Source organism: Anas acuta, chromosome 11 (assembly GCF_963932015.1).
Source record: "Anas acuta chromosome 11, bAnaAcu1.1, whole genome shotgun sequence".
NCBI classification, from domain to species: domain Eukaryota; kingdom Metazoa; phylum Chordata; class Aves; order Anseriformes; family Anatidae; genus Anas; species Anas acuta.
In genome coordinates this window covers 17,557,072-17,583,916 of record NC_088989.1, presented here as the reverse complement: position 1 = coordinate 17,583,916, position 26,845 = coordinate 17,557,072, and the positions used below count along the sequence as shown (strand labels likewise).

Genomic DNA, 26,845 nt, shown 5'->3' with positions numbered 1-26,845 from the left:
TTAATACTGAGCTACATTTATTATATAGGACTTGAAAATTAAAGCCGACATGCTCAGCAGAGTACTTCATACACAAGGGGAGTGTGAGACAGTCGTGAGCACAAATGTGATGATTAAACGTCGTGGGCTTTCTGTTTTCACAGCATGGGAGAAGTGTGAAGGAGCATAAAGCTGACAAGAATTCCTGAGGGAAGCCTCGAATCAGCGGGAAACATGAAAAAAAGGACAAGGGGAAAAGGAAAACAACCAAAGAAGGGGCACAGAATTGCGACTACTGAACAAAACCAACCAACCATAAATAAACAAATAAATAGATAGATAAAAAAATAACAGCAGTTGAAACAAAATGGGGGGGGAAAAAACTACAAGCCCGTCGTGTGGGGGCTGCGACACCCTGCCAGCGGCGGGGCAGGCACCCAGGGGCCGCTCGCTCCCTTCCCGCCCGCAGGCAGGGCCGGGGCGGCGCTGAGGGGGGCTCAGCCCCAAAGCACCGGAGGCCGCCGCGGGGCCCCCTGGCACCTCGGTGGGTGCCGTCCCGGGGCTCCGGGCACTACACCGGGTTTGAGCGGGATGGCGGCGGCGCCAGGCGGCAGAGGGCGCTGTGTGACGGTGCCGCTGCCCCTTCCCGGCGCGGCCTTCTCCTCCCTGCGCCGCTGCCGCCGCCTCAGGCGGCGGGCGGGGGAAGGCGGCCGAGGTGGCCGCCATGGCGCTGCCGGTGCTGTCGAGCTCGGGGGTGAAATTCCGGCGGGTCCTGGCGCACTTCCCCCAGGAGCTCAGCCTGGCCTTCGCCTACGGCTCCGGCGTCTTTCGGCAGGCGGGGCCCTCGGCCGGGCACAGCGAGGTGAGCGCGGCTCCCCCCCTCCACGCCCCTCGTAACCTCCCCGGGGGTGGCCGGGGGCTGCTGGGGCCGCTGCGGCTCGGGCACGGGGAGGGGCGGGGGAGCGGAGCCGGCCCGCAGCCACCGGGAGGGGCCGGGCAGGGGGCGTCGGGGGCCGCAGGGAGCCGTGGGCCTGTGGCTGACAGTCCTCGAGGGCAGTTAGGGGTTCAGCTGCCCTTTTGTCGTGTACCTGGGAACCCTGCTTCTCAACTCAGCTTTGCATTTTTTTAGTTTTTACGTTTTTTGGTTTTAAGGAAGTGCGCGGGCTCGTTCGTGCTGTCCGCAGGATGCGGGTACCTGAGGCAAAGCGTGTTGTTACCCAGAGCTCGGTGCCCACGTTTGGGGTCAAACCACCTGGGAACAGCTTGGGATCTCCCCGTGCCTGCATCTGACTTCTTAAAGCAGGTCCTGGGCTGCGTTGTGCATTCACACTGGCCTGTTAAGCATGCTCCACAATTGTGGTTTTAAGTGTTTCTTACTTCCAAAACAGTAAGTCTAAGGAATTTGAAGCACTATTACTCAAAATATTGGTTTACGGTAGGGATGAGTGGTGATTTTGCAGCTCCTCTGTGCAAAGGGATGTGTGGACAGTGTTCTTTGGGAGAGCAGCACAGCGCTGAATGTTACAAGTCTTTAATGTGTGGATTGCTTTGTTAATAAAAGTGAGTACAGTAGAAGTACAGTTTCTTGATTTCTGTGTGCCCTCATCTCCCAGCTTGTGGCCTTGTGTATTAGCAAAAGTTCTCTTCATTAGCAGTCCCAGCTATTAGGCCAAGCTGGGAAGTGGTGCTACTGAGACCTTGTCGTGTGTTCCCGGTGTTATGGAAGGCTGAAGGTTGGCGGTGTAACAGGGAGGGAAGGGAAAATTTTGGACCATCACTGGTAGTGACCTAAAAAACATACAGCTCCATTGTAACCTTCAAGTTGTGTCCAATGTTAAGCCTTGTGCGTTTGATCTTGTTTTTAATTAAGTGACCATTATTAGCTGGTAGCTAGCTTATTATGCAGGTATTGGATTAATGTGATTAACATTGTTTCCTTCCTGATATGAAAACCAGTACTTTTCTCTGTATCCACAGAACAATATGCTGGACTTTGTGTTTGCAGTTGATGATTCTGTGACCTGGCATATGATGAACTTATTAAAGAACAAGAGTCATTATTCCTTCCTAAAAGTTTTTGGGCCAAAACAGATAAGTAACATACAGAGCTATGGAGCAGGGATTTACTACAACACTTTAGTGCCATGTAATGGTAGGGTAAGTATGAGTTTTAATAAGTTAAATGTTTGTGCATGAAATATTGAAATGATTAGCTTAAAGCAGATTTCTGTCCAGGAAGCACATCTGATAGACTGCAATTGATGCTTAATTGGTGATATTTTCAATATTTAGGTCTCAAACTGTTTCACAAATATCATACTAATTAAAAAGCAGCTGTTCTAGCACTTTACAAACATGGGTAATGTTTGAAATTCACAACTAAAGCACTTCAGAACCTGAATTTACATTCCTTATCACTTCCAGTTTTGCCAGTGGCCATACAGTAGTATATCACTGCTTTGTGTTGGGGGGGGGAGATGACGACACAGCCTTCAATTCAGCAGTTGACCACATAGTAATAACAAACTAGATCCTTTCTGTTTGTTTGACATAGAACAAACAAATAAACAAAAACCACAGGTGTTTAACATAGCAAGCTGTAATTGACATCTGTGTTGTTTAATGGCAAACATTTTTACCTGTGATGTTTGGGTATAGTTAATCATTCCAGGCAAGTAGTACTTGTCCAGCAAGGCCTACACCACAATTATATGTAGACTGTGTTTGGAAAGAGGAGGCAGGGGCAGGAAGTGTGTATTTCTGTTTATTGGTGCTGATTTAGACTAATTTTTGCCATGTGGTAACAAACTGGATGTAACAGAAGCAAGTTCTGTTAAGAAAATTAGAAGTTACATGAAGGACAGTTGTGGGAAAAATGCTGTTTGTACATACTGAAGTTTCTCAGAGCACGAAATTGTAGTAACGTTGGCTACGTGTCAGAACTCTTCATATGATGCTGGAGAGCTAGTTTAAAAAATTTACTATATACTTGCAATTTTGTTTAGGTATCTGGATGAGGCAAGAATTTGGAGTTTAAACTTTGTTCTCTTTACATCAAAACGGGTATTGGATTTTATTTTAGGGATCAGTTACCTTTGTGATGCAATTTGGTTCTTTCTGGTTCTTTATATGCCTATCTAATAACTAGTTATATCACAGTCTGTGGTCCTTTGTTATCCAGAATTTCTGGACTTGGCTGCCTTGCTTTGGTGATAATCTTTGGAAACTCAGGATGTGCAAACTGGTAACTGTTAAAAGAGTTCATCTTACTTCTTCCATAACGTCAACTAAAAAATCACAAATTGTTTTCTAGCATCAAAGAGTTTCTGAAAATAATAATAAAAGCTTCCTGATACTTCTTCCTTTCCCCCAGTTACAGTATCCATAAATGTCTTTATAATTTATTTCAAATTGCTGACAAATTCTTCATTATTTTTCATGTCTTCATAGGAAATCCTTCAATTCTTCATATCTTCTTTTTTTTTCATTATATCTCTTGAGAGATACTGTGGAGTGTTCTAACTACTGCATAGTTTTGCTGGTGTAAAACTAAGTGTAACTTAAATCTTTTAAAGAACAGATTCATTTTAATGTTCAAATTTCTTCAGGTCAGTCTCTATCTAGACTAGGTTACTTTGGGATTTGAAGAACATTTTCCTTCAGGAATTGATCCGGGAATGGTTTTATTGGAACTTCCTTTCCAGAAAGGATTTTAGAGGGTCCTTTGTGTCTTCCATTACACTCTTTTTTTTTTTTATTTATTTCCAGAAGACTGAATGCAAATGTGACTTTTTTTTTTTTTTTTTTTTTACTGCCTGTGTTTTGGTAGATGTCCCTGCATTGGTTTTCTTTAAAACTTATTTTACTTAAAAATTCTAGTTTGCTTTTGGAACTCCTTTATCTTGTTTTAGGCTATCAGTGTTGCTATTTGACTTTTTTTTTTTCTAGTAAGTAGTCGCATTGCTCCTTCTTCTTGTATTGTGTTCTTGCTTTCTTCCAATTGTCCTGTCTTTTTTTTTTTTTTTTTTTTAACCGAAAAAATACAAAAAGCCCCAAACCAAGCTTACTATGGAGCTACGTCACTTAAGTGGCTCTTCTTTGTATGATGCTATTATCTAAGAGCAGTTCTCTAAGTGTTATCAAAGAGATGCTTTTATGGTAAAGGTGTATTAGAGAATAATTTGCAAATAGTCGGGAGCAAAAGCTGATTAAGAAACAAGATGTGGACAGTAAAATGTTTTTAGTTTTATGCGTGCAATATTTTATTGGAGGTGTATGTTCCTTAGAATTAATGACAGTTACAGAAAATAGTAAACTTCCTGCAATGAAAACAGCACATCTATATGACTGTTCACAAACCTTTATTTTGCTTTTTTTTTTCTCCAGATGATAAAATATGGTGTAATTAGTACTGATGCCCTGATTGATGATTTACTTCACTGGAAAACCCTCTATGTTGCTGGACGCCTACAAAAGCCGGTAACTATTAGTTATGTCTCTTGAAATGCAGGAAATTACAGGGATGCAAAATTACCAGTTGTAGTTTTAACTTCAACTGTTCGTGATCTATGAGTCAGTACTGAAGGGATTGTCTGCCCTGATTTAGGGGTCTGGTCCTACTAGATGGGTAACCATTGAAAGAAAGTGTAATATAGACCTCATTAATAATCTGTGTTACGTGGAAAAAAATAAAGTTAGGTATATTAACAACAGTTTTCTGCCTGTAGTAAATCCTGAGGAACTGGACTATGCTAACTCAGAGTCCCTTAAAAATTTAAATATTACATTTAACATTAATTTACACTTAAATAAAAAATAACAGGAGTCACCAAAATTTAATGCAGTTCATGGGATCATAGAATATCCTGATTTGGAAGGGACCCTGAGGATCATTGAGTCCGACTCCTGGCTCTGCACAGGACCACCCCAAAATTAGACCCTGTGTCTGAGAATGTTGTCCAAACACTGCTTGAACTCTAGCAGGCTTGGGGCTATGACTGCTACCCTGCAGAGCCTGTGCCAGTGCCTGACCACCCTCTGGGTGCAAAACCTTTCCCTGTCCCAGCTCCACGCTGTTCCCTGGGGTCCTGTCGCTGTCCCCAGAGAGCAGAGCTCAGCGCCTGCCCCTCTGCTCCCCTCGTGAGGGAGCTGCAGCCATGAGGCCCCCCCTCAGCCTGCTCTGCTCCTGTCATGAGAAGACTCCCTCTAGAGCCTTCACCATCTTTGCTGCCCTCCTTTGGACACCGAGTAATACTTTCTTTTATTGCCGTTTCTTTTACTGTGGTGCCCCAAGAGTGATTGCCCAGCTCTCTAATTTGTCAGGATCTCTCTGCAAGGTATCACTGTCCTCAGTGTAGTCAGGAGCTCCTCCCAAGTTAGTGTCATCTGGAAACTTAAAGTTGAGTTAAATAATAGAAGCCTTTAAAGGTGAAAGCTGCTTTGCTCTGCAGCTACCGTCTAGATCATTCTCTTGTTAAATATCTACAGTTAACTGAAACATGTAAAGAGCATTGTTGTCTTTGCCAAAGGTGTCTGATTCAGTGTGCTTTCAGCAGATGGCAGCAGTGCCAAGTTAAATTTTCTTTGGGGGGGGGGGGGGGGAGGGATGGGAAATAGGAGGTGACACCACTCTCTGCAAGTCATAGAGCAGAAGTTAATTATGCTCTTAATGAATAACTTAGGATGCAACTTTAAATAGGTTGTCAGAGCGCAACTGACTTTTCCTCATCTCCAGTGACTTATTGTGGCATTGTGCAGATTAGAACAGCTGCTGTCTTTATATGGAATAAAACTAAACACATTGAACAGCTGTTACATTTATAAAGAATAAAATTAAACGCATTGAGGAAAATTAACTGAAGGAGTTTCACTTCAACTATGAATACTGATTGTTTATTTTCAGCGTAACTACACTTGCTGCTGCTTTGATTTATTTTGGGGTTTCTCAGTACATATAAAATGGGCTTTATGTCTTCTGATTAAATTCAGTAGGAGTACATACTCGCACAATAATTTGGTATTTCTCTTGGTTGCTAACAAGAGACAGATATATCTTCATGCATATGTGTTTAATAGATAAAATAAGGAATTGGTACAAGTTATTTTCATAAAGCTCATAGGAATTTGCACTGGATAAAGGCTGTAGGATTTAAAATAGAAATTGACTGAAAGATTATGTGGTGGGTGTTTAAACTGTCTCTTCCTGTAGGGTCTGTAATATCACTATCTAGGATTTTACAATGTTACAGTGTGTTTGCAGACATTCCCCAAAATGTATTTAAATTTGTTTTTACAGGTTTCAAACATCTGCTCTTCCTGTTTTTGCATCTGATTTGATTGTTTTGATAAACATGCTGTAAGTGATAGTGGTAGAAAGATTTTCTTCCTCCTTAAAAATGTACAATAAGCCTCTTTTGGAGAGATCGGGTTGGGTTTGTTTTTGTATTTCCTATAATCTCTTATATGCCATTTGTGCCTAGTTCTGGACACAGTCGACTGAGGCCAGAGTAATTTTGTTTTACAGTTTGGGAATTTTCTTCTCAGTCATGTAGATGAGAAAGAGCTCGATGCCTTTCTGGTGTTCCATTACAAATCTGTCGCTCTGTGAGTAAAAGCTAGCCAAGTTATTCTAGCACATGAGATGAAACATTCTCTGCCTTAGGAATCTTGGTGTCATTTTTACTGGAGTTTTTGTTTCTGTTGTAGGCTGATTGCCTTGACCAAGTAATCTTTGCAGGATGTTTGGCTGAAGAGATGGAGTTGTCATTTAGAAATGCTACTTTTTTTTCACAGGCTTCTTTGTTTGTGTTAAAAGTTTGTTGGCTTTTCATGCTAAATTAAATTTAAAACTCTGGTATACTAAATTACTGTTAACTATATTGAAAATTTGAATAAACTTAGTTGTAATTTCTTCATAACTGACAGGTACCCTGAAAAAAATGCTGTTGTAACTAAAAAGTAGAACAAACAAGGACAAGTGAAACATAACTGTGTTTTCAGAGGAAGATTTTTAAAAGCACCTGAAGTGCTACTGAATTTTTGTTAAACATAGTGTTAGTGATAAAGGAGTTGTATTTTACTGTTATCCTTCCAAAGCCATTAAGAGAAGTGTTTAATAAATTGAAGTGAGGTGAGGGCGGAGTATGACTAGTATATAGAAGTGCTTTGTACTACTTAAAGGGTGTTGGGAAATTTAGTTTTTTTGTGTTGCAGAAATTCCCACAAAGGAGTAACAGAGCAGTAGTTTGCAGAATTTCCCCATTGTCCAAATACTTTAAAACATTCTTCAAAAAACAATGGAAAAATCCTCTTACTTTGATGTTTAGCAGAGTGTAGGTGTAGCTAACTGGCAAACTGGAATAGTACTCTTGAAACCTCTCATTCTATGATGAGATTTTCTTCTTGTATTTTGTTTGTGTGTATCTTTCCGTGCAAATGCTCACAGTTTCTTAGGTATGAATTTCCTAGCAGTGAAAATAGAACACTTCTTTCTTAAAGCTGTTGTGTTGGTGAAGTGGGAATAATGCTTATTTATAAAACTGAATATATTCTCACTGAAAACATTTAATAATTTAAAAGTCTTAATTGTAGTGTTAGATAAATTAATTTCATGTATAGTGTAAAACCAGAATAAATGGGACTCTCTTCCTCTCATGTGGTGTGAATAGTTCTGATCTTAATTTCTCTGTATTGTGAAACAGTTTTCCTTAACTGTGGGCTTTTTACAAATTTACCCCCAATAATTGCACTCTACTTTCCTGTGTTTTCTAGCTCTCTGGTCTGTTTGAATTTTGTTCCTAAAGAGTATCGCTGTGGCAGTGCTTTATGCTTTTAAATATTGAAGCCTTGCATAGTGCTTCCCATAGAGGGAAAAAAAAAAAAAAATCTGATGTATGTTAAGGAGTATTTTGAGTGAAGGAGATTACTCTTTTCACTGAAACCAGCCTGTGGCCTTCCACAAGGAGGACTAGCACCACAGGCTTTGCTTTTCTGCCTGTCTTTATTGCTTTGTTGTAGCAACGATCTATGAAAGTGGATATAAGTGAATTAAATGGAGATTTTAAATATTAGTTTGTCCTCATGACCAGATCCAATTGTTTATTGGATCGTATTTGAAAAAGTCAGTATGCATTCAGTAAACTTCCATGTTTCTCAAGGAAATCAAATTTATTCAAGGCTTCCCAGGAGATGAATTTACAGTAGTTTAGTGTGTTTTGCCATTGTCCTTCATTTTAATGCTACAAAATACAAAGCAATTAAAAAAAAAAACACCCTGGACCAATTCCAGACTGCTGTATAGACTTAATGTTAGGCAAAACCATGCATTAGTTCAGAAAGCTTGAGATGAGCAACCTCTATACTGTTGAATTCACCACCACAGCAAAGTGAGATACTGTTCTAGTTTTACACTTTCAAAGACTTTGTGACAGGGAGAAATAAAGTTCTGAACTTACTATCAGCCATCCCAGGCATTGCCTTGTTGATATCCATTCAATAAGAAGAATTTTGTGTGGCAGCCATATCAGATTCTTAATTTTTCTTTCTTTCGTATTGAATCTGGATTCATTTTCTTAATCTGTTAATATTTACACCAAAAGAAAATATTTACTTGAAATGATACCTTAGCCTTTCCAGGTTATATTTTGTGGGCAGAAATTCAAGTTTTATTGCAGAGCATTTGCATGTGGGCTTCTGGGGGAGAAAAAACAAATTGTGTACGTTCATTCATAACTGCTGGTGGATTTGCATTTTCATATATTCTAGAGTAAACAAATATTAATAAGCTGTTCTTTATAAGAAAGACAGTATTGCCCAACCTGAACCCTTAAAAATGAAAGAAACTTAAAACAGGAAGATACTCTTGGGGGAGTCAGTTTTGAAAGGGCACAGTCAGTCACCTTATAAATTGGGCTGACTTTATCTGTCTAATGTTCTGTAGTAATATTTTTCTATGCTGACTTCTGACTGAAGATCTGCTTCTTATTACAGTATATTTCCATATCCTAGATTACTGGATTCTGTAGTTGGTCTTGAACAGTTTGAATGTTTCCTGAAGATAAACTTGTCTTTGTGGCATTTGGAATCATCCAACTTCAGTGATCCATTCACATGTATGTGAAGTTCCCTTTGCAGTGTTCTCCTCATACAAAGTGCAAAATAAAACCCTACTTCTTCTAGGAGGAGAGCTAATGTCTAAGAAGCTGCTTCAACCATATGGTAGAGCACCAGCAAGGAGTCCTCTATTGGAAAAAAAGGTATAGGGAAGGTGAATAGGAAAACTTTGCTGTTTTTCTGGTATACCATTCTCTTTCAGTGTGACAGTGGTCTTTTTTCCTATTGCATAATACCATGTGAAATATTTTTGATTCGTTTAAACTTACTGTTTTGATTAATCCTAAATTCATGAGCATGAAAAAGGTGAATAGCTCTTCAGAGAATAGTTGATGGCTGTTGCTTACAACAGTTCTGAATATGTTTGTAAAAACAGCCTTTTGTAGCAGACTATTAGATCTTAGAAAGAGTTCCCCTATCCCACTGTGTAAACAGAAGATGACACTTAGGTCTTTTCTGTACAATAATAATAGGATCTAATTCAAATTTACTATTTTTCATGTTGGGTTGAGTAAAGTTTCTAGCTCCGTCTTCAGTAGCACTTTCCTGAAGTCTTGCTTCCAATTACTCTGATTTTTTCAGGTGAAAATACTGACACAGAATGAGAATGGCAAGCTGCAAGCTGCGCTTGTTAGCAATCTGAAGAGTGCAGTCACAGCAGCCTTTCTCATGTTACCAGAAAGTTTCTCTGAAGAAGACCTCTATATGCAGATTGCAGGACTCTCCTATTCTGGTTAGTATATGGTGTCTAAAGTCTCTGAGGAGAAAAGCTGTAGTTGGAGCTATTGTACCACATGTATGATGTGCAAGTAGTAGTGAGTCTGATACGTAGTAAATCAGATGTTCTTTTGATTTGGACCTACGCTTTCACATGCTCCACTAGCTATATTTTACTGCTGGGTACATAACACTTTGGAAAGGCTGTGTGTATTCAATTGAGGGATAAGTAGAGGTACGTAAGCAAGACTGTTCTTGATTTACAAGCACCTAGGTATGGATGATTGGTTGTGGTGAAATGAAGTGATATATAAAAACAAACCAAACCCCTTGTTCCAAATGAGCCTTTAAATCCACAATTAATTGTATGAAAATTTTCATTAAAATAAAACTATGAAAATTAAGTATTACTCCTAAAACATTGACGTCTTTATTGAAATAATTAGGAACAAGTTTGCTTGGAATTGCATTTTACACACCACTTCCTTTGCTCATGTAGAAATGCAAGCTTGGCCTTGCATTCTTTTTTAACAAACAAACAACCCAAAACATACACTGCATTTATAAACTGCAGGTTAGTTCCACTGAGGAGTGTTACTATTCTGTACATAGTATTTCCCTGGTTGGTTTAGATTGCAATTTGCTCAGATTTTCCATAGCATTTTTTTCTGAACCATTATCTCTTTGAGTGATGGTGAAGGGTTGCACACCCCATGTGTTTGCTACCTGCCTCACCTGAAACCTGTTCAGGAATGTCATTAGATTCTTAGTGGGCACCAGTGACTAAGATATTTTATGGGTATCCTTTGAAACAATGCTATTAACCAGAAAATTGGCAGATCGGTTAGCATGCTATGAGATGTTGAAATTGATTCTGCTGGGTGAATACAGCTAAAGCAATAACACTCCCAGGCAGGCATGCTCAAGGAAAGAGCTGTCAATGACATGTTTATAGATATGTTATTCTGCTGCCTTCTTGCTAAGTCTTAAACTTTTCAGGCGGGATTCTAGTAGACAACACTGATTTCTGAGTTACTCTAATCAGTCTCCTTGCAGTACATAACTGCTGAAAAGAGTTGTTCATGCTTTAATTTGGGAAATAATTTTTTGTTGCATTTTGAAAGCGGTGAGACAGTGTCTGGAAGTACTCTGGGAAGTTTTTATTAGTTTTGCTGGTTGGCATAAATTGAAATTAAGTAATGCTAGCAAGTTGCCACCTTGCAACAACATTTATCTCCTAACGGTGGAAAGTATGACAATGAATTGATTCATGATTTTGGACAGCACTGAGCTTCTAACTCCTAGTTTGTAATTTTAGATGCTACCAGGGTGTAATACCTAGCAGAGGTAGGTAAACACTAATCTAGGTTGTCTTTTCACTGACATTGGAACTTCTTATTAGAACATGTCACAAAGTATATCTTAAAAGGAAGTGTAAAGGTGAGTAGAGTAGCAGTGGTGTTGAAAGGAGTTGCTTTTCCAATCTAACAAAGCAGTTGTCTAAGAGAAAAAGGGACGTTGTAATCTGACCATGGCTGCTACTAGCTGTATTTCAAGTGTTGTCCTTGAAGTGCAGAGATAATGCAGATTATTTTCTTTCAGAATTGGAAAAATGAAGGTTATTTGGTTTTGGATACCAGGTGTTGGGGCTGGTTACACTAATACTGTTTAGTAACCCATTGAAATTGAATGATTGGAAAGGATGTAATTGTGTTTCTGCTGCTTTGGAGACTACACTTGGAAGTTGGAATTTTTTGTTATGTAAGTGCAAATGCGGATGCATGGGTTGATGTTACAGCATATCAGAGGCCACATCACCGTTCTGAAGTTTCTTTTCTGTGCTTGAAGTTATTTGGATGGTATTTTTTGACTGTGAGAAGACAAATCTTATTGATTAGGTAGGCACTGATAGAATTGAAGAATAAAGAGTTTCAGATGACAGTTTTGTACTGTGTTCATTTCTGTTGTATTTTCCTTATTTGGGTTTTCAGTTTTGCCCTAATGAATTAACTGTTTTTCTTTTCTTGACTAGGTGACTTCAGAATGATCATAGGAGAAGACAGATCGAAAGTGCAGAACATTGTGAAACCTAATGTTCCCTATTTTCAGAAGCTGTACAGTAACATATTGCAGGACTGCCCTCAAGTGGTGTATAAGCACCATCTGGGAAGGCTAGAGGCAAGTGGTTTTCTTAAAAACACTTAACAAACAAACAAAAAAAACAACAAGGGGAAATGCTTTATCACATTGACAGAAGGCGAGAATTATGCCACAGTAAGGCACGCAGTTGTAGTCACTATACCTGCTATTATGTTTCTATTATTGAGTTAATTCTGCAATTGGGGAACTTGTTGTGAATACCAGTCTCTGCATATGTAGTAACTACTGTTCATTTTCTTTGAGCATAGCCACAGGACTAGAGCACTAGCAAGGGAACAAGAGAAGAGCAGTTGAAAATGTGTGGTCTAATGATTACCATATGGAGACAGCAGTCTAGGAAGTGATGAATAAACACATGGTTTGTGTTAAAAAGATGAGGCCGTAACTTAGAGGTGCAACTTTCTGCAGTCAAAAAGTGTATTTAAAAAAAAAAAAACCCTCTTGTGCTAGTTATGAATATCAGTTGAGTAACCAACTGAAATTCTGGCATTATCTTTAAATACCCATACTCAAAAAAAATCTCTTCCTAATAGTCAGAAAACAGGTGTCCAGAATGACTACTGTCTTGAATTCCATCCTTGTGGCTTAAGGTATAAGTGAAATATGGCAATTAGGGGTGGGATGTCACAGTTGGGGGGGGCTTTTAGCAATTTTTCTCTTGTAGTATGCACATCTTTGTGCTAATATTCAGCTGTGATATACATTTCAACATTAAGTTACAAATAGCATGACTTGTCTCATGGACATGAGTTCTCTGTCCTCAGGGTCACCTTGGTAAGCATCTCACTAATGCATCCTTTTAGGATGTGTCTGTTAGAAACTGAAGGAAGCTGTTAGAGATACAAGCAAGTTTGAGTATAGTAAACATGTCTACTGCAGCTCTTTGGAGTACTGCAAAGGCAAATCTATATTATGCTGCAGCTGTCTCCATGTTTTCTTAACAATGTACTTTCAAATGCTTTAACAGAAATATTTAAATGAATTTTGAAAAGAACTAATGCTGCTTCCTCCACGAAAATGCCTAGTTAGAATACTATTCCCTGTTACATTACCTTGGAACAAAATCTAGTATCATACTAGAAATATATTGTTAGATAATACATCTGTTTGGAATTCCGTACTAGTCATTGAGGCTGTGGATGAAATGCCATCCTTTTACTGTTGTGTTGAGTATATACTGTTGTATAGTTTATTCTTCATGTTTTGTGGTGGTTATTTGCCATTATTCCCCAGACTGAAATGGATAACTTCTATCTGGAATGCTGCTTAACAGAGAATAGAAACCACCCTCTCCAAGGACACATCTTCAGAATTACAGAGAAAAATCTTTTTTAGAAGATTCCTTAGAAACAATTGAAGTCAGACACTAGTTCTTATAGTTCTGTTTCAGGCATGGATTCCTCCCACATAATGTTAAAAGCCTGTGCATTGTTGACTCCCTCTGTAGTCAGTGGGTGATTCATCTGGATATCATTTTCTTCCCATTGACTAGAGGGAGTACAGGACAACTAAACTCCTGACCGATGCCTCCAAGAAATGTGTAAAAAGATGTGTGGGAGTACTCAGACTCTTAATGTTTTCCCCCCATTTTGGAGAGCCCTTTCCCGTTAAACATTTTTCAATATTTGTGCTTACGTTTTGTATCAACGTGTACAGGCCTGCATGTTGGTATCATTGTATTCAAAACAGGGTCACTGAATTTCTGATTTAGATTGGAAAATGTGAAATGAATGTTTCCTTCAAATTATTCAAACCAGATGTGGTTTGTGTTTAAAGAAGAGAAAATGTTTTTCAAAGTAAACTCTGTGTGTGTGTTTGGTTTGATTATATTCAGCAGAAGAAACAGAGCTAAGTGGTCTTTTGGGAACATTTTCTCTCATTTTCATGTTCTTATGTTCCAGAGGAAATTGGATAGAGCAGAAATGGTACAGTTTCAATGAGAAGTTTCTTGCAGGGGCAGTAAGATTCTGTTTATACTTTAGGCTTCCCTTGGATGGAAGTTAATGTCTTTCCATTGAGTTATTCTTTCAGTTTAGAACTGGGACACTGCATTTGCCAGCACATGGAGAGTTTTCATTAGCATTGTCAATAACTTTTACATGTGAAATTGATAGAGTTCTCTGAGGTATTTATCACAGGCCAAAGATATCCAGAAGACTTTCATGATTTCTTTGAATAGAAATTGCTTTGTTAATGCTGAATTTTTGTTTTTACTGTCTTATTTTTTAATAACGTTCAGATTGATAAAAGCCCAGAAGGTCAATTCACACAACTCATGGCTTTGCCAAAGAATCTGCAACAAAAGATAACTTCTCTGGTAGACCCTCCTGGAAAAAACAGAGATGTGGAAGAAATTTTACTGCAAGTTGCCCATGACCCTGATTGTGGATTAGTGGTGCATCAAGGTAGGCCTGTCTGTAATCCCCTTTAAGACATGATATAAAGATTTATGGTGTATGTTCTTCTAATTCAGAAGGATGATTTAGCCAGAAGGAATAAGACAATAAGAAGTTAATCTTGTAGTAAGTTTTTAAAAGCGCATTCTACTGTTTGATTGCAAAGAAGGTCCCTGAAATAATGGAAAATACCTTTCTATATCAGTAGAAATGCCAAGAGTTTTATTTTGTATCTTGAAAGAAATAGTCTCTGACCTACTTAGATTATCTAACTGTGGGATGCTTCAGGATTTCACTGGCTGGTATAACTTCATTTAAACATTAAGCTGTATATTCTCCCAGTCATACAATGTGGTGCTGTATTTTCTAGCTTGCTGGCATTACCCTTTGCAATTATAGTTCGTCCAGGTATCTGGTGCTCTGGCAGAGAACTGAAGCTTTGAGGAAAAAGATTGAGGTGCTTCTCATCATCACAGGTAGCTTCTCTGAGACAAGGTTGTTGTACAAGCAAGTTAAAGCTTGTTCTGCAGACATAACTGTTCTGTTATTCTGCAGATAAATGAAAACGTTTAGTACTTGAACCGTCCTTCGTACTTTGATACATCTTAGATCCAGGCAGCGATTTTGCAAACTCTTTGAGCATCGATGTGTGAATGCCTGAGAGCCGCAAGACAGGAGCCAACTGCAGAGGGAGCTCTTGCACTGATTTCTCTTTTGGGGTGGGGGGGTGGGAGGAGAAAGAGTCTCAGCTCTCTTCTCCATAGACAGTCTAGGACGCATTGCACCTGGCCATCTAGGATGTCCAGCTTCTTTTATGTCAGTCTGTCAGCTCTTGTGCTACTGGGGATGTACTGCAACAGTAGTGTGATAATAGCTGTATCTGGGAGCAGGCTGTGAGTTTTACAACTCTGTTGTCCACCCTGAGCTACTTATTCTGCTAGTTGTACTTATGTGGATATTACAAGCATGGCTGATACTATGGTTTGTGTACTGGAATGCAACACTTAAATGTCAAAACGTTTGATAGATCCAGTCTTCTCCAGCCAAGCAGTTTATACTCTCAGAAGGACAAATCAAAACCTCTCTTTCAGTTTTGTTGCCAAAGGAATTTTCTCATTCAAGCATTTGGATAAAGAGCAGAGAAAACCATTTGGTAATGTTACCAGGCTAAGCTGAGTACTCAAGTTGAATTACATTTTCCCTAGATGTTTTACTAGCTCAGCATGACTTGTTCCCCCATCCCAAAAATAAATAAATAAAATTTATGCACGTGGAATATTGTATTCCTCTTACTTGTTCATGGGTATCCTTAGGTTTTGCTCTTTACAGAAGTGCCTTTGAAAGAAGGTTTTAGAAATAATACTGTACTCTATGTTCTGGTTAATGCAGAAAAATAACTTTCAGTTTGGAAGACTAACTCTGGGACTGCTACCTTCCTTCATTTTTAAGTATTTGATAATGTACAGTACTTTTGTTCTGCACATATCAGTAGGCTTTTATGCATTAGCGCAAATATAAATTCTTAAAGCTTTTATTTTCTTGTATCATTTTATACACTATTCCATTTACACCTAAAGACCTCTGGAGAATGGAAACTGAATGTGCTGGAGTGTGAAGTGGCAAACGAGTGTTGTCTCCAAAAGTCGATTGTTTAAAAAGCTAGTCAGATGCTGTACAATATAAACATATCTACTTGACAAGAGAAGTGCAAAATCCTAATTTCATACTGACGTAAACAATGAGTATAACTTGTTCTGATCTAGACAGTGCTTAGATGGAACATAACTCTGGAACATAATTATGAATCCTTTGACTGATCATTTTAGAGAAATAGTGTGAATGCTAGATGAATGAATTGCATCATACACAGAACTTCTGAGATGGATAACATCTGTATGCTTTTCTATCTGCAGGCATTTCAGGAATTGTGAGATCTTCTAGTATAGTGCAAAGTGCTAAAACCATACTAACAGCTGGTAAGTATGTGTGTAACTTCTATCCATGTAGGCTTTCTGATTTTACAAAGTAAAATTTTTAGGGCCCCAAGATTGCCTTGCTTGAGAGTTTAAAGAATAAACTTTTTGGGTGTCTAATGACACCCAAATATTGGAAGTTTATGGAAATAAGAAATAGATATTTCTGCTTTCAATAACTATTGAGAAATTGTAAAATGTCAAAAGGAATTGGAGTCTACGTGACTTCAATAACAATAAAAAATAATAAAAAAGGACAAACCAAAACAACAAAAATCTTTGACTTCACTTTCCTTTTATATTTATCTGATGCGCACTGCTTCTGCTCTTCTTTTATTTAAAAAAAAAATAATCATAATTCCCTCTGACCTTCTACATGTGGTTGGATCCCTAAATGATCAATACATTGTACTGATGTTATGTAGACTGTCAGGTTAGCTCATTATAAAATAGGGGTTGAGTGTACAGTGAGAAGAGTTTGACATGATCTGAAGTTTCTGTCCGAGTTCAGAAGAAGGTTCAGATACCTTCTGTACTCCAAACTAAACGTATATACTTTGTGAGTATTGGATATTACTGTAACTCTTATAGTTCAGAAGGAATTACTTTAGAAGGAGAGTCGAGTGTTAAAAGTCAGTGTGAGAGAAGATGTAGAAGGCAAAAAAGGACTTGCTTTGTAGAAGCATGGGAAAATGAGGGATGTTTTTCAGCTACCAAAATCCTCCTAACTGAACAAAAGTTACTGCCAATTACATAGCTGAAGCTTCATCCTGTCTTTCTGAGTTCTGGAATAAATCTAGTTTTAAGATGCTCTGTTTTTTGCATTTAAGAAGCTGAATGAACTGCACCTCAATTCAAAAGAAAGGCTTAGAACCTGAGTCTTCATTACCTTAAAAACAGACAAACGCATGATCTCATTTTAATTCCTGCAAAATAAACAAATCTTGTTGCTTGCATGAAGTTGCTCATATTCTAGTCTGACCTCATTCATACCTGTGCTATATTTTCCACAAAGCAATTATATACAAGCAATGTCGTTACTAGTTTTAAAAGCAGCTTTTATACATTCTTACTAAGTGATCTTTATCCAGATTTCTATAGCTGCTGTTCAATTCCAAAGTTGGTTGCACTGATATCTCCTTGTAAGAAGCACAAGTTGCAGTGTTCAGGACCATTAGTGGTTTGCTGCGTAAAGCAGGAACAGTTGTACTTCTTATGCATCTGTTAATAGTCTGGTTCTATTATGGGAAAGAAGTATAACAAAATTATTGCCCAGCTTTGTACTTGGAGGAGCAGAAGGGCATATCTCAATTTGTAAAAGCAAACTTTTGTTGTATGAGCTAGACGTACCACATATATGGCTTCCTTTTCCAACTAAATAAGTGAAGCATTATTTTTAGGATTTGTTGTCAAAATTACCTGCTAATGGTTAAGACTTGTGTTGCAACATGAGGCTTTTAGAAAGATCAGCTTGTAACCAGTCTGTTTCTGAATCCATAGAGAATAGATTTTGTAGAGCAAAATAATTGGAGGGGAGGGGTGTGAAGAGGTGTCACCATGTGTGAATTCAGTGCTTGTGAAAGCCAGCAGCGTGGCTGAGCCATGGAGCAGAGCTGCTTATATGTAACTGAAGGAATGTGAATAAAAGTGGTTAAGATTTGTCAAATTGTTTATGCTCTCCATCTGTCTAAATCGTGATAGACAGAAAATCACCTCTGGGAGCTGTTAGCTCCTTTTATGTGTCATTCAGTAAATCGCTTGCAGCCTGTATTGTTACTAGGACTTCTGGGGGGTCCTAATGCATGTTTTTAACAGGATTTGTCATTTTTTACCATATTTTCTGTTTTGTGCACCTGAAATGCCTCCTCTTCACTTTCGTCTTAACTGCTTTTTGCTTTATGTAGTGGCTTTTTTTTTTTTGCTTCAGAATAAAATTTAGTTGTCTTCTAACCAGCTAGTTACATAGAATAAATGTAAATAACAAACGTGTGTTTTCTTCCAATGCTTTTATTGCTGAAAATGCGTCTTTGCAGTTTGATTCAGATCAAGCAAAGCTTGATCCTTTGCTTTGAACACAAGACAAATTTGAGAGAGGTTTGGTGGAGCTTTATTTTATTTTATTTTATTTACTCTTAGCGTGATTTTATTTGTTTTAACTGTATTAATGCAGTTCTGCCAGAACCTGGCTGAATCTGTTAGGAACTGAATTCAGGATTGATCTCTTCAGGTTACACAACTACGTGCTGAGGGAGATGAGTTAGATTTGAAAAAAAGCCCAGTTCTGGCATTTCCTAGCTCCTGAACGTTGTTTAATGAATGTAGAGGTAACCTTCCTGAGCGCTGCTGTGCAGACCTGCCTGGCTGGAGTTGGGGTGTCCTGATCCCCTGGTTAGCATCAATCAGAAGCGTCTGTAAGGCGTGCAGCCTGCAGGGTGGCCTCACCAGAACCTTGTCAGTTGCATATACTGAAGATGGACAGAACCAGTAGCTGTGTAAATAAAGCTCTAAATTCTAGTGCATGTTAACGAAGAAATGAAATGTAACTTTTTCATGTTGTGGGTTTTTATGATCTTCAGTGTTTTTTGTTTTTTTTTTTTTTTTTTTCCCAGGAATTCAGGTTTCCATTTGTTTGGGCTTAGTTAGCCTAGAGGTAGAAGCTTTTTGGGTGTTGTTTGTTTTTTTTTTTTTTTTTTTTTTGAAATATTTCTCTTCAGACTTTCCTGATTGAGCTTATCTGAAGTCTTGCTGTATCTTCAAATGAAGATCTCTCAGTCGCGGTTTCTTAATTTGAAACACGTGTCGCTAGGGGGCAGGCGGTAATGCTCTTCACGTTGCTTTGCCCTTTGTTGGGGCTTTTATCAGCTACCACTCATGTAGGTGCACACTATACAGAGACAAAACAGCATGGCTTCTATGTAGAAAGTATTTCTTTGACTCATGGAAGAAGTGTGTATCATAGGAAGGTGTTCAGCTATTAAATTTGATCTCTAGGGGTGCTGCATTTCTTAATTCTTTGGCCAAATCTCCTCTAATGTTCTGTGCCCCTGAGAACTATTTGTTTTGTGAAAATTGTGAAAAATTGATTGTGAAATCAGTTTTTCCATTAAATGAGTTCCGCCTATTTTCTTCTTTCTGTTCCTGGTAACTATATAAGTACTTTTGTCCTATGTGTGTACATGTGAACGAATTAATTTTCAATCTGTGGCCATCGTTGTTTGTTTTTTTTTTAATGTTTAGAGGGACACAAAATTGTCTCCTTAACTGATTCTTTTATCTTAAAAACATAAGAAAAATGTAAAATGCTTGATTTCTGGTCTGTAACATAGTAGTCCGATGTAAAGCATGTGCCTAAATCAAATGTTAAATTGGGAATAGTTGTTACTGAGATGGCACGCTGTGTATTAATGTTGTTGGCAAAGAGCACAGGCAAAATAAAGAATTTCAACCCATTTAGGAGAACTTTTTTCATCTTTCTCTGCCCATTTGGTTTTAGAGTTGAGCTCAAGCTCTATGTTTTTGTTTGTTGTTAAATGCCCTATTTAGTTTTTGAAAGTGTGCCTGTACATTTCTTTTTTTGAGTCTGTGGTAAGCATGCCTCTCTGTTTCCCATTAGAGATGGCACAATCGTTTGATTTATTTTCCCACATACCCAGAGTCTGCACGGTCTTTGGGAACTGACTCTGAAGTTCTGTTTTGCTGTGAAGATGTTGATACTTTAGCTTAAATTTCGTTATATCTTTCTAAAGGAACACTGTAAGCCTTGAAAGTGTCTAAAAACCAAAATATTAGGAATGTATCATCAGTTGAAGTGATTGTTCATCTTTTAAATTAACACAAACGCTTTTAGCTGCTCTGAATAACATTTGTTTCCTTACAGTTGGGATGTTAGGATACTGTGTCTTCATGGAAATATTTTATTTAAATTATAAGAAGCAGCATTATATAAAATACTCTGTAGATTTGTAGTAACTTCTCTCTTCTTCAGCTGCCTGAACAAAACAAATACTGCATTAAACTGTAATTCACTGTAAATGTGTAAAACATTTGCATGTCTGTGCATGATATACTAACAACATATAAATATTTGCATCCACTGTATAGCATGACAGCTCTTCAGCAGTGAAGAAAATAAAGAATACTGCATCCAGATATATCTAGAGGGAAACTTTGGGGGACCTGTAAGATAGTGCTATATTATAGCCAAATTACTAACACTTCTAATGAAAGGAACATGGGACTTTTAAGCAAAAACAGATACAACTGATGTTTACACTGAAGTTTTGTGGTCTTGATTCCATGTGCATTGGGTCTTTGTTCTCTATCATATAGTGGAAAAATCTAAAGGGGAGTTGGAACCACCAAGCCATAGATTCATAGCTAAAGTAGAAAGACATTTTCATGTGGTCCAACTGCTTCGGATTCTGAGACTGAGCCATAATTACAACCATTAACTTTTACTACAGATGTGACTCATCACCCTGAGGGCTGCTTTAAGAAACCAGCTGTATGTATAAACCTGTATTTTGCTTTGTAGCATGATGTGCTGGGGCAGAAATGTAAGCATCTTATTACATAAGATGCTAGGTTCAAGGCTGTAGTGGGTGGAGTTCGACAGAGTTCTCCCTGCAGGGGGAAAATATGGAGAAAAATCTCTTAATGTCGAGCTGCTGCAAGAGGCAGAGTAGGTTGGCAAGCTGATGGAACAAGCTGACTCGCAGGCTGCAGTGCCAGCGCAGTTAATTACAGTCGTGCAGGGCTGTAGCAGCTGTGTTACTGTTGCTTTGCCACATGCTATATATATTGTGCTTCCACAAGTACACTGACTTCATTGGAATGGCAGAACCTCGATTCTGGCACTGCAACTGCAGTGTTCGAGGGGCTGTATCCTGGAAGTACAGTACCTAGGAGATTGGACAGTAACTGTCAAAGCTATGCAGTTACATAGTTTTAACTTTTGAGATGGGAACCATTTACTTCATTTATGTGCTGTGCCTAAGCTCGGTCTGGCCTTGTTCTGCGGCTGGAATTTGTATACTGCATGTAATTTGAATGCAGATGTGAGAGGTGCTCTGGAACTTACACGATTATTTACTTGTTATTTGAGATGCTGCAAAAGGATAACATCGTGACTTCATTAGTGTGCTTGCTTTTAGTTTAAAAAAAATATATATATAGGAAAGTTTAACCTTACATATGGGATGCACATGATTCTGTAAGTTGAAAATATATCTATGAAGGATGCCTTGCAAAAGCTAAAGTTGAGTTTATTTAAGTTGCAACTAGATAAACTAGATACACAGGTACAAATGATTAAATACAACATATATGTTATGATTTGTTATGAAAGGTTTTTTAAACAGTTGTTCATAAGTATAGCATGTGCTTTTCCACATTACTGTATGCTTATTTGATTTTTGTGACTCTAGACTACTAATAATGAAAGCATCTTTCACTTAAGACTGTTTATCTTTATTTGGTTTATTTTCTAAAGTCTCTTTAAATTCAAACATTGTCATATCCATTTTTCCCTCAAAAGTGCAATGCGATAGCTAAACCTGAGTCTAATTTGTTCCAGAAGATCTTTCCTTGTGTTCTGGTGTGTCATACTGTGGGATTTTTGCTACACTGCTTCTGTGGGCTTTAGTCAATCTTTTGAGGTAACCTGTGTGCTGCTTAATAAACATAAGAAAAACTAGTAAGTAGAGTGTACTGGGAATGGGCTTTCCATCTGTGCGTATAAGCATCGAGACCAAAGAGCAGCATGAAAAACTTCCATTTTCAGTTTTGAATTTTTAAGTGTTTACACTTGGTAGCAATCCGGAAAGTCACTGTGTGGTGGTGGGGATTTTTGGAGGGTATTTTTAATTTAAAAAAAATGGCAAAAGCTGGAAGGAGGAAAGCTCCACTGGCTAGGAGCTCAGAACCCTGCTGAAATGCCAAGATGAACAACATCTTAATTTTTCAAATACCAGATGACTAAACCCAGTAAAATGATGTCTTTTTTTTTTTTTTTTTTGCTGTTGTTGTTTACAGTAGGTCTGTAGGAGAAGGCTCATGTCTGATAGAAATTCAGGATCTGTCTAACTAAGGATGTGCTTTACAAATTATGTGGGAGCCATCCTCAATCCTGTCTGTCTAAAACTTGTAAAAGCGTGGAGGCGATGGCTGCTGCAAAATCCTTCTGTATCCCTGTGAAAACAGAGAAATGCCTGCCTGCATTGTAGGCCTGGTGTAATGGCAGGGTATTTACCACAGTGCTCTACTTGTGGGTTGCTGTGGGATGATGCCAGAATATCACAGCTACTCCAGCTTAACACGAGGTTTATTATAAGCCAGCACTAGGCAAGTAACTCCGAAGCAAAATTATTCTAGATAACATCCCCGTGAGAAGGTATTCATGCCGGTGTCCATAGTGTACTTCTGACACTGGCAGTGTTGCCAAATCGTGGCATCTGTCATCATCTCAGTGTTATTTTTGCTTCTTTCATTTTACCAGGCTTCACCTGGGTACGGTACATGCCTTATTAACCTGGTTCTCCATACCCATCATCATTTCAGTGTTACTTCTTTTTACCTAAGGACACAGATGTCATTTCGTTGTGCAAGTTGAGGAGTTTTGATCTCTTGCAGACGCACTTGTTCCATCAGTTATGAAATGGTAGCTGCCATTAGTTCGGGTGAGGCAATAACAAAATACGCAAGGAGGTTATAATGTACTTCACAACCTGTTGAAACCAGAATAGATTTCTACCCTAAGAGTCAGCGGCATGTTTCCTATGAAAAAATGATACTCTTTTTTGCTTCTAATTTGCAAGCTTTTTAATAGCAACGCTGTGGGTCTGTTTCTCCTTAGGGCTTGAAACTGCCTTGGGGAAACTTCTGGTGGTGTGCAGTGTTAGATTATGTTAAATCAAAATGGGCATCAGTGTGATGCTTTGAAATTGCTGCGGTGCGGTTACACTTCACAACTTTACAACAAGGCAACCAGGTGCCTCTTAAGCTTGGTGCACGGCATCAGGCAAGGCTAACCAAAATCTGCTTAGAAGAAGTTGGGATTTGGAAGCATAAAACTTGTTGTCTACAAGTTGTGTGTAGTTTGCTTGTCTTGCTTGAGCAAACTCTTCTTTTGTCCTGGCTATGTTCTGATCTCTCTCGCTCTCTTTCTTCCCCATTGTCCCTCCAGTAAAACTTTACCCAAACGTGCGCAGCCAATCTGCACGACTTGGTGGGCTTCAGCCTCTGGAGCAGACTTGCTTCAGTGACTAAATTCCTCATACAGATGTGGTCTGCTCATTAACATGAATGCATAACAGCCTGGAGTCCTCTAAATAGTTCTGGCTGTGCGTCCTGCTGTATAATACAGGCTACCAGGTTGGTGGGGTCCATTGCCAGGCCAGAATATGTTCCTACACAGCTGGGCATGCCAGTAATGTACTAGGAAGGGCTTGAAAAGGACAGTGTGTTGGTTTGGGGAGCATCTGCAGCAGACACAAATGGTGTAAAAGCCTTTGTATATGTAGCATTTTAAGAACAGTGATAGATGTTACAAGTTTCCATCGCTACTAGTTAGGAGTTACATCATGCATTCCTACAGATGCTATGCCTTTGCTGCTCTCTGTACGTGTTTGTGTGCAGTGTTGTCAGGTCTTCAGAATGATTCTGTTCTCTTGCTTGCTTTGATACCATTTAAAGTGGTCTTGTGTCATTATTTACAGTGTTATGACTGTGACAAGGTTATTGCATGTCTACATGACATATTAGGTTATTGTCATTCTTCCAGGAAAACATTTTACTTCATGTAGAAGCAATCTATTATTTGAGTTGGTCTTCCAAAATTTTGATGATTTCTGGTAATTGTTTTGTTTTTTTTTTCTTCTAGGGGCAAAAAAATCTGTGACTTACAGTGTAAAGAAATTGTATAAAATGACAAAGGGATGGTTAAAGAAGACATCTTGAGTCTTGACACACTGTGTGTGGGTAAATAAATGGTACTTTTTCTCCAAATATTTTTTCTGGTGTTGCTTTGCCTACTTAAGAAGGTGAAAGTGCATTTAAGAAGTCAGTTCTAATAATTCCGTGTCCATTTTTACTACTGCCATAGAAATTTTTGTTACTGGGGAAGGTGTGATGGAAGTAGGGCAAAAGAATTATTATGTAAATACTGAAACTAGTTTTTCTGTACATGTAAATCAGATTTTCAAAGAATTTTCAGGAACCTTGAATTTAAACAATCTATTGTACGTATGAATTAAAGACCAAAGTCACTTATTTTCTACGTAATGATAGCTTTATTTTTGAAAATACCCCCAAGGCTCTTTCAAAATATTCTCTTCCCCAATTTTAGTTTTCTCAGAGACTTGCAGAACTGGAGAGTCCGTAGAATTTTAATTAGGTATTAAACTATTCTCTTGAAATATGTTATTTATTTCTCCACTTGCAAGTTCATTGTTAGAATTCTTCTGAAGATGCTAAGTGGATGCATCTGCAGGTTAGACTTCATGACAAGTAAATTTTTCTCAAATCTGGCACATTCTGAATAAAAAATAAATAAAAACACAATGATTTTCAGTCTGGGAAAGTGTGTTTGAAATCAGTTCATTTTGTAAAATTTTTATGTTCCTTTCGTGAGACTCAAATGACAGCTGCCTAAGTCTTAGCTAAGTGTTGTCCAAGGTGTCATAGTTGTAAGGAAAGTCATACTGTCATTGGCATTCAGCATCTACTTGTACAGATTTATGAAATGGATTGTTAGGCAGAAGATTTTATCCAAGTGCTTTAAGAACTAGAATTTTAGAAACAAAAGTGTTTGACACGTTGATATTTTTTTTCTGAATATAATGTCTATGAAGATAAAACTTGTTCACCCTTGCTTAATTAAACAAACTATGCTAAAGAAGTTGGACTATCCCATAATATGTTACATGATGCCATTAAAGAATGGAAATTTATGACAGTATTCATGTGTGATGAAATAAATCAGAGCATCTGTTGTAAGTAGAATGCTTTTGGCACTGGCTCAGGTGGATTTGCTAATTCTAGATGTTTTGCTTAATGGAACTTGAGAGAACATTTCATTTCACTTGTGAAAGTACCAACAATTTAACAAAAACAAAACAAACACAAAAAACAGTGGGGTTAAAAATGGAAATATCTTTCCTGACTAGCATGTGCTTTTTCTTGTGTATCGTGGTCCATAGGGCCATTTCTCAAGCTACACTTTGATTTAATGATCTCACTTTAAAAAACGTTATTGGAATGAAATTGGCTGCAGTTTCCAGGGATCAGTTCAAAGCATAAATTTAAGGAAGAAGATAGGAAAAAAAAATACAATATTTTATTTAATGTGACTCACTAAGGCTTACTTCAATCACAGGGGAACTTTTAAATATCGATTATTTTAAAATGGCAAAAGTTGAATATAGTCAGGAAATAAATTTGTCTGACTTTAATATCAGTATTCTTTTCCAAGAAAATAAATAGTAATTTTCTAAAGTCATAGACCGATCTGTAACATTTCACTGCCTGTTAGTGGATCTAGAATTTGTTAGACAAATCCCCTCACATGTCCATTTTCTGATATTAGGAGTCTGACTGTCCTGATGGTGCTCTGTTCTGCAGAAGAAGTGACTTAAACTAGAAAATGTATACGTGGTACTAGAATTCTATGTTCTTGTTAGTAAGAAACCAAAGTGCTAGATTTGAAAAAAAAAAAAAAAAAAAAAAAAAAAATTACATGAAATGGATCTTTGGAATTTAAGCCACTGCTTATATTAAATTAACCTTGGGTTTTGGCTAGATTTTTTTGTTTGCACGATGAGGTTTCTTTTTGGACCATCTAGAAATGTTTTATTCAAAATATACCATAGCCACCTTAAAATTAAATTCACATGCAGGGGCAATGTGAAATAGTCATATGTTTTCATACATTTCAGCTCTAGTAAAAGGAAACCTGAAATCAGATATTGACTGACTTAGGTGTATGTTCAGTGGAAAATTCCTAAGAACAGAGAGTACTGATCCCAGTGTTAGAAACACACCCTGACAGATACAACGCTTTTGGACAGAGGAACAGCATGAGAGAATTCAGGAGGGAGTCAAGGCTTTTTTGAATGAAGTAGCTACCAAGTAAGAAGTGCAATGCTGTCAGAACTTCTGGATAGAGGCATCTAATGAGGTAATGACTTTTATTTTTTGTCCCAAATGAAGTACTCTGTGGAGTAAGTTGCACATGGACAGGAGCATGGACAAAAGACCAATTCTATTTATTTATTTTGAGGAGGAGCTGGGCAGGGGGCATAATCTACTGGAAGTCTTAGGATACAAAAAATAAATAAATTGAAAACTGAAATTGACAGCATGTAATGTGTCAGCTCCTGCTTAGCCTCTAAAAAGGATTTGTTTTTGACAAACTCCATGAGAACTTTTTAGTGAAATGTATGGTTTTCTGTGTGTGTGAATTCTGTTCTTGTTGTCAACTTTTGGAAAATAAATATGGAAAGTAAAAAAAAA

At 38.1% G+C, this 26,845-nt stretch overlaps 1 protein-coding gene across 5 annotated transcripts; it reads left to right on the top strand.

Annotated features, from left to right (window-relative positions):
• Positions 1–602: 602 nt before the first annotated feature.
• Positions 603–26,845, top strand: TAMM41 (TAM41 mitochondrial translocator assembly and maintenance homolog). Of its 5 annotated transcripts, none has more exons than XM_068695156.1 (9): positions 603–841; positions 1,957–2,136; positions 4,366–4,458; positions 9,673–9,823; positions 11,840–11,979; positions 14,201–14,372; positions 16,277–16,339; positions 24,216–24,313; positions 26,401–26,845. In XM_068695156.1, exons 1-8 carry the CDS (start codon positions 704–706, stop codon positions 24,290–24,292), a joined length of 1,014 nt encoding a protein of 337 aa, XP_068551257.1. In that variant the 5' UTR covers positions 603–703; the 3' UTR covers positions 24,293–24,313; positions 26,401–26,845. The 5 variants fall into 5 exon arrangements, with proteins under 5 accessions (XP_068551257.1, XP_068551256.1, XP_068551255.1 ...); XM_068695155.1 differs by having other exon boundaries at positions 25,920–26,845; XM_068695154.1 differs by lacking the exon at positions 26,401–26,845 and having other exon boundaries at positions 24,216–24,895.